Genomic DNA, 17,906 nt, shown 5'->3' with positions numbered 1-17,906 from the left:
ATCTCTCCACATTAGTAGTGCAAAAATAACAATAGCTTAAACATACAGAATTCTAGAGCTGAATGTGATTTTGGAATAAATTTAAAAAATTATGACAACGTTAATAATGGCTGACTATTGAGTGCCCAGTATGTGACAAGCACTGTTGTGAGTGGTTTACGTGTATTAGTTTATTTAATCCACACAACACCTTATGAGGTAAATCCTCATGAGGATAATAATGAGTTATTATCCTCATTTTACAGATGAGGAAAGTAAAGCCCAGAGGGATTAAGTAACTTGATTGAGGTCACATAACCAATGATTGATTATACCTCTATTCAAATCCCAGTGGTCTGGTTCCACAGCCTGTACTTTTAAAAACTTTCATATTGAAATAATTACAGACTCTCAGGAAGTTGCAAAAATAGTACAAGGAGTTTCCTGTACCCTTCACCCAGCTATCTCCATTGGTAACATCTTATATAATGATAGTTATAGCCTGTGTTTTTAACTTCTATGCATTCTGCCTCTCGTGAGGCAATCATTTATCCATTTATTCATTTCACAATGAAGGAATTGAGGCCTAGATAAACTAATTTCCTCATTGATTATTCTGAGCATTCTGTTTCTCACTCCATAATCCTGTTACCGTTCAGAAAATCGCTGAAATTACTGAAATTGCTTAGGTAGGGGAGGATTTCTGCCTAGAATAGTTCATTCCTTTCCATTGTCAATTTTGTTCATGTGGATTTCTGCGGTCACCACTTTTCCTTATTTTCTGTTATCTGCCCCACATGGATCTCCATTCTTGTTCCTTTGATATCTCATATCAACTCGTTTCTCAACCTGTTTCCATGACATTTCTTTAACTACCTTTATCTGTTTTCTTCAGTATTATTTGAATTGTGAGCATTCTAAAGTTTATTAAAAAATTATTTGCAATAGTCAAAAGTAGTGGTTTAGAAAGTAGTTTTGAAATGGAGTACCATCATCTTCTCTGTATTTTTTAAGTTTGTTAAATCAACACTACGGAATGATTGGAAAAAAGTGATGAATAGTTTTAAATAAATTCAGATCAATAAATATTTAGTAGCACCTTCCATGTAGATAAATAAAAGAAATATAAGCTATACTATCTCCAAGGAGCTTAAATATGTGAAAAGTTAAATAACAAAAAATAACTCAATAAGAAGGAAAGTTGGGTCTGACCTGGAGGTGTAGTGGTTAGGTTTACACACTCTGCTTCAGCGGCCCAGGGTTCACAGGTTCAGATCCTGGGCATGGACCTATGCACTGCTTATCAAGCCATGCTGTGGCAGGTGTCCCACATATAAAGTAGGGGAAGATGGGCACAGATGTTAGCCTGGGGCCAATCTTCCTCAGCAAAAAGAGGAGGATTGGCAACGGATGTTAGCTCAGGGCTAATCTCCCTCACCAAAAAAAAAAAAAAAAAAAAAGAAGGAAAGTTAACTGTCCATTCTAAGAACTCGCACCAGGCAGTGGATAACTAATTTCCAAATGAGTGGAAGACTTCACACATATTAGGAGCTTAGAGGTAGGAGTGATTTTTGGAAGGCCTTGAGGAGCAGGAATTGAACCTGGATCTGGAAATATTTGAAAGTTCTGGGAGAAGGGGAGAAATCATTCCAGATGAAGGCAAAGGCACTAGAAAATATATAGGGGGAGAAGATGCAAGGCAGAATCATCAAAGGCTCCTGAGAAGCCCATCACAATCCCGAGGGGGAGGAATGGTGATCAGTACATGTTATATGGTGGATCTACTTCTGGATTTTAATAAAGAGCTGAGCATTTGGGATATTTTGTTCTGTATAAATCATAAATATAACCCCCTTTTCACTTTCTCAGTTCTTATCACCTAAAATCACTTGCCACAATTCAACAGAGATGATGCATCTATGGTGATTAATACTTATCAGTACTTGTTATTAGTTTTGTCCTTCTTAAAATTTCCCTACATATTGATTTCTGTTCCTTTAAAGTTTTGTTAGACTTGAAATGAATACCGTAAGAAGATAAGTAACTAGATATTTGTGAATTCACAGTACATAGTTGTATATTGTTTATATTATTAAAAGGTATATAAGCAGTGGCCTAAATTGAAACTTTGACCATTATTTCCTGTCAGCTTTATGTGACGATACTTAAAATGAAGGAATAAAGAATTTCCCTCGGTGACTTTTCATCAGAAGCAAAAATCTGGACAGTGTAAAAGTTAGGTTATGAAATCCCCAAGATCTGTTGTCTTTTCTGTATATCTGAGAACGGTCAACGCTTTGTTCCAAAGTGAGTATGGGAAGTTAGGAAATTAAAATCCAGGGTATGACTCTTACTTTATTCCTTGGCAAAGTCTTCTTGTCTTTCTGGTGCTTTCTAGAAGAGGCTGTGGCTATTAGATAGATGCATGTGTAGAAAACTGATGTACACCTGGAGACGTGTATACTAAAAATCTTTCATTAAAAATTCCTTCTCCCAGGCTGGCCCCGTGGCTTAGTGGTTAAGTGCGCGCGCTCCGCTACTGGCGGCCCGGGTTCGGATCCCGGGCGCGCACCAACGCACCGCTTCTTCGGCCATGCTGAGGCCGCGTCCCACATACAGCAACTAGAAGGATGTGCAGCTATGACATACAACTATCTACTGGGGCCTTGGGGAAAAAAAGGAGGAGGATTGGCAATAGATGTTAGCTCAGGGCCGGTCTTCCTCAGCAAAAAGAGGAGGATTAGCACGGATGTTAGCTCAGGGCTGATCTTCCTCACACACACAAAAAAATTCCTTCTCCCTGTCTTATAAGGTGCAGTTTGTTATTGTATAGAGTTTACTGTATAGATGCTAGAAATTGTTCCACACACCCCTTATTTCACTTAATTTCAGTGCAGTAGGAATTTGCATATTCTGGAAGCTTTAAAATACCTTGATTATATTTGGAACCACGGAAGTGCCTGAGGTATCCATTTATGAATGTGTACATGTCTTGGGGATAGAAAAAGCTAAGAGGCCTGAACTGTCCTCCTTGTTTTGAATAAGACTACTGTTGCTACGGTAATTGCTGAGTTAGAAGCCTAGCACTCTTGACTTTCGACTTGTCCTGGGAGTTTAGAATGGACAGGAAGTCAGGAATGACTTTGTCTTTGACTGTGGTGCATCTTTCTGGTATAACAGATGCACTGCAGTGAGATGGGAAAGGAAAAAATAATACAAACTCTGACCCCAATTTAGTATGTACTCTGTGAGTGCTCATTAAATGAAAACTAGGGATGGGAATGGTATGCTTATGAAATTAGAGATGTGGCAGATGATCCTTGCATGTGTAGTTTATCATAGGTACCTATTTAAAGCTTGGCAAGGCTGGCATTTGAGGCAAATATGAATACTGAATATATATTTAAAAAGTATAGTTTTAATGTTAATAGTGATATTAACAGCAGAGGTGAATGTTTAAACTGGTTTATTCGCCTGCATTTTATTTTGTATTTTAGAAGGAAGTTTATAGAACCTTAAAATATGATCCAGTGTATGCAGAAAATTAAAAGACTAATCCATAGAGTCATGTTTTCATGGAACTTAAACCATAGATATGAGCTAAATATATGTTAGTTTTCTAGTTTGTTTTAAACTCTAATCATGATTGTTTATGTAGTTTGCTTACAGGTACATATATTCAAAGTTTCAGTACATTAAATGTTCCCTTGACATTTTTTCAGATTTTCATATATTACATGTAGAAATCATCTACTGGTTGCCTATAACTAGTAGATGTAAGACTGAAAAAAAAATCTCTTCAGCCATTTACTTTTGAAAGAGCTCCAGAGCAAGTTGCATCTAGAATCAAGTTTTTTAGATCTTTTCCTTCTGAAAAATCTCTCCTCTTTGTTCTTCTACAGCCTTTTAGGGCCAGTTTCACTCTCTGGCTTACTTTTTCTGTTTTGTTGGGACCAATTTTCTTTCTAATCAAGATAAAATTCACATAACCTAAAATTCACCATTTTAACCATTTTGAAGTGTACAATTCAGTGGTCTTTAGTATATTCACAATGTGTGCAACCATCACCACTGTCTAATTCCAGAAATTTTTCATCACCCCAAAGAGAAATCCCATACCCATTAGTAGTAATTCGCCATCCTCCTCCTCCCCTCAGCCCCTGGCAACCACTAATCTACTTTCTGTGTGTATAGATTTGCGATTTCTGGACATTTTATGTAAATAGAATCATACAATATGTGGCCTTTTTATGTCTTACTTTTTTCACTTAGCATAATGTTTTTGATTCATCCATGTTAACAGTATGTAGCAGTACTTCATCCCTTTTTCATGGCTGAATAATATTCCGTTGTATGGATAATACCACGTTTTGTTTATCCATTCATCAGTTGATGGACATTTAGATTGTTTCTACTTTTTGGCTATTATGAATAATGCTATTATGAACATTCATGTACAAATTTTTGTGTGAATATATAAGTTTTAAGTTGTCTTAGGTGTGTATCTAGGGGTGAAATTGCTGGCTCATGTGGTAACTCTAACTTTTTGAAGAATGACCAAATTGTTTTCAACAATGGCTGTGCTATTTTACCTACCAGGAATGTATGAGGGTTCCAGTTTCTCCCCTTGCTTGTCAGTACTTGCTATTTTTATTTTATTATTATTATTTTTTATTGTAACTATTCTAGTGGGTGTGAAGTGATTTCTCACTGTGGTCTGGATTTGCAGTTCCCTAATGACTAATTATGTTGTCCATGTTTTCATGTGCTCCTTGGCCACTTTTATGTTTTTGGAGAAACTTCTATTCATGTCCTTTGCCCATTTTTAATTGGGTTGTTTTGTCGTTTTGTTGTTGAATTGTGAGAGTTCTGTATATATTCTGGATACTAGACCCATATCAAATATGTGATTTGCATATATTTTCTCCCATCCTGTAGGTTTTCTTTTCTTTCTTGATGGCATCCTTTGATGAACAATAGTTTTTAATTTTGATAAAATTCAACTTATCTGTTTTTTCTTTTGTTGTTTATGCTTTTGGTGTCTTATTATGCCCTGGCTTACTTTTAACCTCTAGTTTCAACCTCTTCATACCTGTCGGCTTTGAATTTTTCCTTTAGTAGATTTTTTTTTTTTTTTTAACTCTTCAAATAATTATCTGCCCCAGTGACCCAGTGACTTGCTCCTTAGTCATTACTCCATCGGCCATTCTTGGGAGAAACTCAAAGGTCCTCAGTTCTAGGATAGCTTTAGGTACTTGTGACAAAAATTGGTTGGCTTTGGGAGGAAGAAACTGGCTATTGGTAATTTTTTCCCCAGCTTTGTTGAGATATAATTGACATATAACATTGTGTAAATTTAAGGTGTACAATGTTTTGATCTGATATACATATATTGCATTATCACCATATGATTATCACCATAGCATTAGCTAACACCTGTATCAGGTCACATAGTTACCATTTCTTTTTTGTGGTGAGAACATTTAAGATGGCTATTGGTAATTAAATCCTTGGGAAACGAGTTAAAGTTTTGGAGTTTAGGAAAAAGATGGAGTGAACTTTCTATACCCTGTATATGTTGACAAAAAGTTGTCATTGTTATATAACATTGATTACCAGTATAATGCTAAGACTGAAGTTTGATAAGGCCCCTTCCTTGTAGGTATTACTATCTAACCACATTGTCCAGGCAGGACCTAGGTAAACAGTTGAAAGATTAAGGGTAAACAAGGTCTTATAGAGTTGACACTTGAATAAAGTAGATGACTCAGTGAACAAAGAGCAGTCCTTGAGTTTGGGACAAATGAAAGGGAACTCGAAATAATCAATTTGAATCTTTACCACACTGCGTTCATGGCAGTTTTCCTATAATTAGCACTAATTCTTATACTATTGAAGACAGTGATTGTTGACATTATTCTTTCATGCGATGCCATCTTTTAGGGTTTCCAGACTTCATAGATAATTGATTTTCATTTTTATAAGTTATTTAGAGGTATAGGATTAGTTTTACTGTTTCCTCACCCCCTACCCTATTAAAGAATATCATAGGGTTCACTTTTTTTCTTGGCTTCAATAGTGCTTTCAAGGAGAGAGAAGTTCTGCTTCAGTGATAACTCTGAGAAATCACTTTTTATTTTGAATAGTGCTTTTAACTTTTAAACATGCATTTCACTTCAATTATCCTAGTTTTTGTTTTTTGGAAATATTTAACTTTTTGCAAAAGATATGCGCCTTTTTATTACTCCTGTCTCAGATTTCATTTCAAATGTTTATTTCATCTTGAATTGAGAGAGAGAGAGTGTGTGTGTGTTTGTGAGACAGAAGAGAGAAAGTGAGAGAGAACGTGAGAGAATGTCTTTATTAAAACTAGACCAGAAAAGCAATTCCACTTTTAGGAGTTTATCCTAAGAAAATAATCAGAAATGGGCTCAATGATGTTTCTACAAGGATGTTCACTGTAGCAGTATGCGTAATAGGACAAAACTGGCCACAATCTGAAAATACAATATAAAGTGTTGGTTCAATAAATTATAGTGCAAACAGTCATTCAGTGAACTACTTGGCAGCCATTAAAATCATGTTGCAGGAAAACTTAATGATTTGGGAAACTGTTTACAGCATGTTAAATGAAAAAACACAAATCGCAATACGGTAGGGAAAGTGTATTCTCAGTTATGTAATGAAAGCTATATGAGCGTGGAATAAAATTTGAAGGCTATGTACCAAAACACTAACTGTGGTTATCTCTGTATAGATAGGATTATGAGCAGTTTTTTTTTGAGGTAACCATATATTGCTTTTATATTTAGGAAAAAGTTTTTGGAGTTCTTTGCAGTATTGCTAATCATTTTAATAGCTTCATCTTGTATTTCACATATTAAATACTTTATTCTTTTTCCTCTCTTGTCTCACACATATACTGTAGTTTTCCATGATAGCATAAATAACCTCATCTATACCTAGAATCTTGTATGCACAGAGAAGATACAGAATCATTATGTTATGATGAAGGTTTGATTTGTGGTTGTAATTTGGTTTCCTTAGGTTAAGATACTGTTGAGCCCAGTGCTTATTTGACCAGTGATGATTGCAAATAACTTTTTGCGATCTCACTTAATCGCTCTATCAAAGAACTGTCTCTATGATAGAAATAAAAAATTCTTCTAAAAAGGGTAATGTATGTATTCTATTACTATATGTATTAGTTTGCTAGGGCTCTCAAAGCAGTATCACGGACTGGATGGCTTCAACAACAAATTTATTTTCTCACAGTTTTGGGTCTAGAAGTCCGAGATGAAGGTGATGCAGTTTGGTTCTCTCTGAGGCCCCTCTCCTTGACTTGCAGGTAGCTGCCCTCTTGCTGCCTCTTCACGTGGTTGTTCCTCTGTGCACATGCCCTGTCGTCTCTGCGTGTCCTAATCTTTTCTTATAAGGACACCAGTCAGATTGGATTAGGGCCACCCTAATGACTTCTTTTTAACTTAATTACCTCTATAAAGTCCCTATCTCCAGATACAGTCAGATTCTGAGGTATTGGGGGTTAGGGCCTCAACATATGAATTTTGGGGGAGACAGTTCAGTCCATAACATTATCATTTATGATAAGTTTTAATGACAAAGTCAAAGTAGTGTTGGTGAAGTAAATTTTATTGTGAATTATTAATGGTTATTTTAAATTATTATAACATCCTAAAGAACTATAGCTGTATGTTACATAGGGGAGAATGTAGAAGATTGTAGATACAGTAACACATATTTTTTATCACCTCTGGAAAACTAACTCAAATCTTATGACCTGTTGACACTTGGGTCCATTTGTATCTGAATAATAGTATCTTTTATAAATATTTATAAAATATTGGTCATCAAATTAAATATTTGAAAGGATGTCATGTGAAGAGAGATTAGAATTAAAGGGAGTGCAATTAAGATTAGTGGGCAAAAGATACAAAAAATTTGCCTTCTGACATTTAGAACTCCCTATAGATGGAATGTGCAGACCTGAAAGTTGCTTGTAACTGAAGTTTTGAATTTGTTGGGGTGTTATTGAGGAAATTTATGTATTGTTGAGTGTGGTTCTGGAGGTTGATTGTTTATTTTTCTTTTCTTTTTTCTTTTTTTTTGGTGAGGAGGATTAGTCCTGAGCCAGCATTTGTTGCCAATCCTCCTCTTTTTGCTGAGGAAGATTGACCCTGGGCTAACATCCGTGCCCATCTTCCTCTACTTTATATGTGGGACGGCTGCCACAGCATGGCTTGATAAGCAGTGTGTAGGTCCGCGCCTAGGATCTGAACCTGTGAAACCCCGGGCCGCCTAAGCAGAGCGTGCGAACTTAACCACTATGCCACCGGGCTGGCCCTGTTTATTTTTCTTTTGAGATTCTCAAAGTGTAAGATTTTTTTTCTTTTTTTTTGTCTTTAAAAAGGTTAACGATACTTCACCTTTATGTAACTAAAACAACAATAAAAAAACTTTAAAATGTAGATTAATCATCAAGAAATGTCATTACATTAACTATTCTGAGGACCATATTCTGTTATTTCTTTTCCTTCTCCCTCTAGTGGGCAGAAAATATTTAAAAAATATAACATGGAAGGGTTTATTAGTATTGGGTGTATAACAATGCACAGTCTTAGCTTTTAAAGAAATTAATAAATGTTAATATTTCAGAATCATTAAAGAAAATGCTTTATTCTTTTCTAGGCATAATAATGGATCTTTGAATGTTCAAGATGTTCTTACCAGCTTTGACAATACAGGAAATGTTTGTAAGTTATATGCTCACTGTATAGAAATATTTTTAGTGTTTCAAAAAGTGAATTTATAATGGATGTTTTTTTCTCACTAATGTTTATTATACTGACTAATGTGTGTGTGTAATAGAAACTCCTATTGTTTATAGCTGCAAAATAAGCCTCATATAAGCGTACCTATTAATGGGATATAAGGGAGTTTTTACATGTTGCAGTTGTGTGCGTGTATGTGCCAGTGAGTGAGTGAGTGTGAGTGACAGAATGTAGGTCAGAAGGAACACTGGACTCTCTGGTACTATCCCTTTTGTCTTTTGTTTCCATTTTGACCTCAGTTAATCCAACAGAAGGGCTGTCTCTTCCTTCTTTGCTGTGTTTTGGGTGCTTTCTTTTCCACTTCCTACTGCTTCTCTTTTTCACTACAGAATAAACCCAGATTATGTTTTCTTTGCTGCTAATATACTTTAATACCAAAACGTTTTCATTTTATGCAACATTATAATATTATAGAATATCTTGTCTTTTCGTCTAGGCTTCTGATTAAGTCATGATAGATTTCTCCACTGAGAATATCATTTAAATAATTATAAACTAATGTCATATGATGAAAGAAATCAGCCAAGAATATCTTTTTTTTTGTGAGGAAGTTCGGTCCTGAGCTAACATCTGCCAATCCTCCTCTTTTTTTGCTGAGGAAGACTGGCCCTGGGCTAACATCCATGCCCATCTTCCTCCACTTTATATAGGACACCGCCACAGCATGGCTTGACAAGTGGTGCGTCGGTGCGTGCCCGGGATCCGAACCAGCGAACCTCGGGCTGCCGCAGTGGAGCGCGCGCACTTAACTGCTTGCGCCACCAGGCTGGCCCCCAAGAATATCTTTATATCACTGTGTCAAACAATACCATGATAGGAGCTGTATACTCCTTCATGTGTGTTGTATAGGATATTTCTCTTAAGATAATGAATTATCAGTGAAATATGATCATTTTAAATGTAAAAATTGTATTCAAATTCTTTCTCAGAGCAAGTTTCAGAACTATAACTACTTATTGTCTGAACTTAAATAACATACTTTGCTAACAGTGCTACTTTATCAAATGCTCTCTCATTTTAGATCTGCATAGAATGATGTCTGATAATCCTCAGGCAATAATTTTATGTCCACGTTATGGCAAGATTTTGATTGTATAGAAAAATATTTATGTATTTTGTCACCAAGGAATCTATAAATATCCTAAACTTATTTCAAAGTATTTAAAATAATGTAAGTTTCCTTTTCATGGATAGTGACAGGTGTACCTTTTAGTTTCTACGTGTTGGCACTTGCTTAATTCTTTCCTACTTAGGCATATCCCGTTTTCTTATTGGGGGTTAGGGCCAGGACTAGGCAAGGGATGCTAGTGGTGGGTGAGAAGACATTCTCCTTCAGTTCTGGGATAATGTTAAATGTCATTAAGTCAGTCTTATGCATAATTTAGAAATATGATCCTAGAATGTTAAATGTGAAATTTTTGATTCAGTATGTAAAAATCAAATATTGTTCCCAGTGGCTCAGTATGAAGTAGGGCCACTAGCTGGCAGCATTATGTAAAATAAAAATATTTTCCTAAAGGTCTAAGCTATTATTTTATACATGAATAACTATCTTATGCTTCTCTAACATTTTTCCCCATCAACTTGTTCCTCCCCACCCCCTAGTTGTTGTTGCATTGACAAATGGAGAAATTGTATGTTAAAGATATTTTTTCACTGCTGTCTGTTGTTTGGTAGAAAGCTTTGAGTCTTTAGAGTGAGACCCACCTACATTTAAATCTTGGCTCTTAAATTCATCTTGAGCAATTCATATCATCTCCATGAGCCTCAATTATTTTCATCTTTTAGAACTGGATATAATGTATGGAAAGTGCATAACATTCTACATTCCTTATAGTTGACATTCAATAAATGGAAACTATTTATTAATTAGTGCTGAGTACTTCTAAAACTTCTTTCAGTTTTTTCCTAATAATGAAGATAATATTAAGGGTTATTCTAATATGTTAAAATAAACTATTTTGATTGAACTAACAAGGCAGGAAAAATAGGTCAAATATCAAAATAGTAATTTATTAAAATGTCTTGTCATAAATATGGTCTTAAGAACCTGAATATATTGGCAAGTGATAGAAGTGATGTCAAAAATAAGACCTATTAAAACATGTTTTTCATGTAACTTTTATGTTATACTCTCTTTATTTTAAAAGAAAAATCTGTACCGATATTTACCTAATGATAAATTGGTAAAGTTCTGTTCCAATAAAGTAAATGTTGATTATACCTTTCATATAATCTTTGCCAAGGCTTAAAGTGATCAAGGATTTGATTTTTCACTTGATGCCTCAAATACTTGATTTTACGCTAAGATATTAGGTTGAGTTTGTGACTGGAAAACCCAGCAGAGGGCGCCATAATCACAGTTCTGTCTCACAGCCCAATATAATTGGAATAAATAACTTGAATAATAACTGTAAGTTTTCATCATGTAAACATATAAAGATATATGGATGTTTAAACATTTCCATTTGATTTATTTCTTATATATTTAATATATTCAGCAATTCATTAATACAAAAAATAGATTTTCCTGACTGATTTTTTAGTTCATTTTGTTTTTTGTTTTAAATATCAGTTTAATTTTTAAACTTCTAGCTTTAAATAAAGGAATACTTTTGGTCTTGTTAATCTTGATAGAGAGTGAAAGTTCTATACAAGAGTATCGGTTCCTAAATCATCACCATGTAGCACACTGGATAGTACACTGAAGGATATTTAGAATGAGAGGAAAAGTTTCTAATACTGTGAGAGAAACAATAGATAGAGTTATCCATTTACTTCAAGATTTTGTTTTTAGATTAATATAATTTCCTGATAATAGAAAAAATAATTAAAATATTTTATAGTTACAAAAGCCTGATATGTGTAATGTAGTAAACAAAATATATTCGTGGTTTAGTAGAACCATTAATCTCAATTTTAATTTTGAAAATCAAGTAATGATTTTATTCACTGTGAATTTTCAAAGATGAGAGAATCAGTCTTACTTCCAGAATTTGTTCATGCTCTAACCGAAAAAGATATGGAAAAATCTTTAATTTTGGAAAATATATGAAATCTCTAGATAGTTTCTTATTTCCTGATATATTAGAAAAGAAAATATTCTCTATATTTACCTTTATTATTTAAAAGTGATGTGTGTTTTTAAATGTATTATCTGCAAAGTGTTTTATATTTTGGAGATATATTTTTTCACTGTTTGAATTCCTTTGAATGTTGTAGAAATTAAAATGAATCTTACAAGATCATTTCTGCATAATAATTCATTGCTATATAAAATATGACCCTAATCTTCTTTTTATGTGTTTCTGTTTGCTATTGGGGAAAACAAAATATTTTGAAAGTCAAGCTTCCTTTTTGTTTACCTCTAACTAGGGATAGGTATGCGTATTTCATTCTTTGGATTCTATTACTTAAGAACGTGCTTCCTTTTAAAATATAAAAGCTGCTCTTTGGAGAGGTTGTGTCTGCTGTTGATTCCTCGTGCCTGGAAGGAGATGCCATCAAGCTACCCAAGGAAAAGTATAGGATGACATCCTTCACCTCAGACGAGGTGCTGGCGGCTTCTGTGTTTCCTGTAACATGTCACTCAGACACCTTGGGTAACAAGAGAGTCCTCTGTAAGCACCACAGCAGATCTCTTGCTTCTGATTTCTCCGTGGGCAGAGTCTCCTTTCCAGCCAGTCCCTGACCTCTAATCAAAGAAGCCTCATCATGCTGTGTCTCTTCTAAAACCATTTTCTCTCTCTCCAGTGTCATCTCTTTCCTCTACTGAAATGAATTTTTTAAAGATTCTCTTCAGAGCTTAGTTGATCTAAATTTGGCTGTCATAGTATATAGTGTAACTATTTGGTATTTGTAAAATCTCATCAGTGATTGGGCATATCATGGCTTCATTTGCACTTTTTTAGCACATCATCCTTTGTTTGAGATCATGAACAGATGAGTTAATACTTCTCATACAGTTTATTGTATACAATGTATACACTATAATGTGTATAAGCCTTTAAAGGATAAGAAGTCAATAGTTATTATATATCATTGCAGTAACCTAGTGTGAATCAGGATTCCTGGCTAACAATGCAGCTTAAATTTGGAGAATATATTGGTAAGACACCTTCTGCCATTCTTTGAAAATTTTTTTTTCTCCTGGCTGGGCTACATGACAGAACCCTGTGGTAGTTGGTGTCTCATGGTTTCCTGGAGAAATTTGTAGACCCTCTGCCTTATGTACTCTTACATGTGATGATGGTGATTTTTTTTTTTTCCACGTGAATCTTAGGGCTGACCTGGACTTTTAATACACACAGCTACTCTTGCTTCCGGATCCTTCCTAGTGGTCTGATAGCGGGACCTGTTTTGTGATGTGTGCAAAACTGATGTCTTTTGGGTTAGTAATCAATTATTACTTAAGGAAATATTCTTTTTAAACGCAAAATATTTTCACTTTCTACTTGTATTTGGGAAACCAAAGGTAACTGTCTCTTAGAAAATATAGTCCAAATTTTTAGTTTTTCTGTTTTACTGTTATTGTGTTACATAGTTAGGGTCCGTAATACTGTTGGAAGTCTCAAAGCTTCAGGAAGGTCAGCTTGGACTTAAAAATTTTTTCCTCCTTTAAATAAAGGTATATATGTGTGTGTATGGGTATAGGTATATAATGTATATGTGTATGTATGTGTGTATGTACATATACATGTGTTTATATATACACACTTTATAAATTAGTTTGATTAAAAAATGAGAAATTTGGGCTTTTATGGGTAATTGCTCTATTTTTAACTTAGTGAGGTCATGGAAGGATCATGGAATATGAGGTTCAGGTTTTAACTCTGCCACTTACTAGCTGTGTGGCTGTAAGCAAGTCTTCGAATAAATCTTAACTCCTTATTAGAATTGTGTAAGAAACAATAACTATCTTGTAGTGTGGTAAACATAATATTAGATAATGTGAAAGCACTATGTAAACTGTAAATAATATTTGTATTAGTTTTTATTGTTAGTATTAATATTATCTGCCTCATTTATTCTTCTTGAACCTTTTCAATATCTTTGGTATTGGAAAATAAGACAAGATAGGAAATATTTTTGGTGCGTGCACCATCCTGTTTTAATATTTTGCATTATTTTGTTATGTGAAAACACAGTGCAAAGCAACACAATTAAAACAGTGTGGTATTAGTGCAGAAATACACATATAAATCAATGTTTTAGAATAGAGAGTTCAGAAAGACGTAAATATATGTGATTTATCATATAATGAAGACAATTTCAGTAATAGAGAAAAGGATGGATTCTTAAATATTACTGAGACCATTAAATAGGAATTTAGAAAAAAATAACAAAGCTGAATCTCACCTTTATACTATATACTGAAATAAATTGAAGATGGATTAAATGTTAAAAATCCAAATTCCTAGATAATTCAGATGAATGATTTTATGATATTGAAATAAGGAAGGCCCTTCTAAGTGTGACCCAAACCAAACCCCATGAATTGAAAGATGAATAGACTGACAATGTAAAGATTGAAAGTCACTTTATTCAAAAAGCATCAAAAAAGTTGAAAGACAAGTGACAATTTGTAATTATTACTTAAGACATATATGCAGACAGAGATGTATTCTTTTTATTGCGTAAAGAGCTCCCACAAAGCAATAGCAAAAACAGACTGCAAATCTATAAAAAAAAGACAAAACGTAGTCAAAAATTAGGAAGAAGTATTCACAAAAGAAATACCAATGTTCTATAAAGAAGTCAAGTGATTATTTTACTAGTAATGCAGTAATGAAATGCAATTAAAACAGTGAGATATAATTTTTGTTTATCGAATTGGCAAAGATGAGAGAAGGTAGGTATAGTCAGTGAATACTAGGGACATGGGCATTCTCATCTACTGTTGTTGGGAGAGTCAATTGATTCTACTTTTCCAGGGGCAATCTGGCGATATCTTTCATAGTCTTAAGTATATCATTTGACTAATAATTCATTTTCTAAAAAAGAATGAAACCAGTATACAAAGCTGGAATGCAAAGGGATTCATTGTGGCACAATGAATAACTGGAAAAAATGTAAATCTTTAATTTTAGGTGACTAGTTAATTATGGATAATTCATGAAATGGAATATTATGTAGCTATTCAAGATCTCTAAAAGACATTAGGTTAAAAAAATTATAACGGGGGCCGGCCCCGTGGCTTAGCGGTTAAGTGTGCGGGCTCCGCCACTGGCGGCCCGGGTTCGGATCCCGGGCGCGCAGCGATGCGCCGCTTCTCTGGCCATGCTGAGGCCGTGTCCCACATACAGCAACTAGAAGGATGTGCAACTATGACAGACAACTATCTACTGGGGCTTTGGGGAAAAAAAAAGAAGGAGGATTGGCAATAGATGTTAGCTCAGGGCTGATCTTCCTCACACACACACACACACACACACACACACACACACACACATAACGGAATGTGATCTTATTTCTGTAAAATACATATGCCCATTGAGTATGTGTATAGGTATGTATATGCATAGAACTATATCTTAATGTTCGTAATGTTTTGTTGAGCTATTGGGGTTGTGGATGATTATCACTTTCTTCTTTATACTTTTCAGTATTGTTTGAATTTTTTGTGGCATGTGTTACTTTTATAAGTGGTAAAGGCAATGTTATTTTCATTTTGGAAAAAAGTAGGTACTCCTTAAGTTCCCAATTGAGTATTAATTTTTTTGACTAAAAGCTGTGATAAAATCTCAAATTGCTTAGGACAGCACTGTGAAAAAGGAGCAATTCATTTTACCAGTGAAAAAATATAAAATATTTTGTTTTTAAATAGCGCTTTTCTCTAAGGAGCTCGCAGCATTAATGTTAGATGTTAATGCATTAATCTCCCAATACATTTATGAGATAAGAAATCACAGATCAGATCATTCTAGCCCCATCTTAGGTCGGGGGAGTACAAAGAAGTTAAAAACTCAGAGACAGAATATTGAGCTTGGAAATAGATAAATTTGTAAGTTCTGTTAAAAAATAAATTTTAAGGTTCAATGCATGATATGGTTAGTATGCATGGGTAACGGTCAGCAGCCCCGAGACTATAGGAGGCCCCCATGCTAGTGGGGAGCTGGTGGTGTGCGGCACTGGATTTGGCTCTTAGCCCCTCTTGAGGATCACAATGTACACGAAGTCTTTGTTAGAAAGACTCCTGGAGGGTGGGTTAGGTCTCTAGATGGTAGTTTTCCTAGCTATGTGTCTCTAGCTGTCTGACTTCCTCTTTCCACAGTTGTTAGGGCAGTTTTTCCTTTTGATACAATGTTGGGTAAGCTGCCCCTAAGCCATAAATAGAGTCCTACACATTTGTTATTACTCTTTGCCAGGGAAGGAACATTTAGAAGACATCTCTTTTTAATTCACTTTTAAAATTTTATTACGGAGTTGGAATGTTTCTCTTTGATAATACTGCTATTGTGAGAAAAGACTGAAATAAACTCTATTATCCTTTCTAGATTCATAATGTGTGTTAATGCTTAATCAGTACAATAATACTGGAAGATAGTTCGTCTTTGTCATAAACCTGCTAGTTTTTCCCTCCTTTAAATGTTTGAAGGTATGTTCCTAATGTAGGTGCCTTGAAGTTTTAGTAGAAGATATACCAAGCAAGTCTTTTTTTCTTTTTCTCTGAGCAAATACTGAGTAGCACTTTTTTCTCTATCTTCTTTCAAATAGCTACCCTTTCTTTTGCATCCCCTACAGTATTTATCAGGAACTTTGTGAATATTATTCCCATTTAATCTTCTTAACAACTTTGGAAGGGGTAGGAAACTGATACTCAGGTAAAGGGAACTTGCTTAAAAATTAATATTTAGTAAGTGGTAGCACAGGAATTTATAGCTATTCTACTATATTTCTTGAAGGTAGCATTTCCCCAAAATGATGAGAAATGAATTTTAAAAGTTCATGGTGGGAATTGACACTAAAAGTGGTAACTTGGAGTGCTAGAAAATAACTTTGGCAAATGGAAAAGAATTCTGTCCAGTGGATTGTGTCTCAGAGGAGACTGATTAAAGGTCACTGGAAAATGGGCTTTCTAGGATTTCTGAAAGGTAGCTGACAATCTAATGGAGTGGGGATTTGGGGAGTGAGGATAGGGGCAAAAGAATGCATTTTCTTTTAATAGTCTGAAACCAAATGTAGGTTTTATTTCAGAGTTGTTTTTTTTTTTTTTTTTTTTTTCTTTCTGGAGAAGTGCTGTTTTTTGCACGATAATACAGTACTAGTGATAATGATTTGTGTTTTTACATAGCCCTGTCTTTAAGGTACTCAATGTGTTTCTCAAGCATATGGCTATAGTGTTATTTAAAAATTGCTTGCTTTAGTCACACAAAAAACTCGACTAAAAGGATATTCTTGTATTTAGTAAAGTTGTTTGGATTGGAGATAGCCTTTCCACAGAGAATTGTGGATATCTGGACATTTGTGTGGCCTGTGTATGTGGCACCACTGTATGAATGCTTGATGTGAACAAAATATTTGACGATTGAATGAATTTAGTGTTTGTGTGTATGTATCTCCCCTCTTTAGTTGTCCCATCTCACCCTTCACCCTTGACTCCCAGCCCCGAATCTGACTATTTTTGTTATATCCTGGGTAAGTGGGGACAGTTCATGGAAGTAGTGAGGACAAGTTCTGGATTGTTCTGTCTGTGTATATGAGTTGGAAAATGCGGATGTATTATGTATATTGTAGATACTCCACATGCTCACAATCTGCTTGTTCTGGTGTGCTGGATCAGGTAAAGTCTTTGCTCCTGGTGGTAAATTCATGGTTTGTCTGAAGCCTTTGCCCATCCAGGTTGTTGAAGGCCTGACTTCTGTGTCATTGCCGTTTCCCAGGGGTCCCTTATAGTTTGTGACTGAAAGATGTGGTGGAACCTAAACTTACAACTTAAAGTATCAGTTTTAATTGTGTGATAGTCAAAGAAAGACAAATAATATTTTGATTAATCCTGGACTCTGGTTTTATTTTAGAATTTGACCACTTAATCAGGATTTAGTGGCGATTGGTTGGACTGCCATTATGAGAAGTGGC

At 34.8% G+C, this 17,906-nt stretch overlaps 1 protein-coding gene across 2 annotated transcripts in view; it reads left to right on the top strand.

Annotated features, from left to right (window-relative positions):
- CAMKMT (calmodulin-lysine N-methyltransferase) overlaps positions 1-17,906 on the top strand; it is a 369,438-nt gene that overhangs the window by 7,507 nt on the left and 344,025 nt on the right. For both annotated transcript variants that reach the window (XM_004436695.3, XM_087436825.1), the window contains exon 3: positions 8,686-8,750. In XM_004436695.3, the coding sequence (XP_004436752.1) occupies positions 8,686-8,750 (65 nt within the window). The remainder of the gene's footprint in view (positions 1-8,685; positions 8,751-17,906) is intronic.

Source organism: Ceratotherium simum, chromosome 11 (assembly GCF_057802395.1).
Source record: "Ceratotherium simum simum isolate JZ-2026a chromosome 11, ASM5780239v1, whole genome shotgun sequence".
NCBI lineage: Eukaryota > Metazoa > Chordata > Mammalia > Perissodactyla > Rhinocerotidae > Ceratotherium > Ceratotherium simum.
This window is presented reverse-complemented; position numbering and strand designations above follow the sequence as displayed.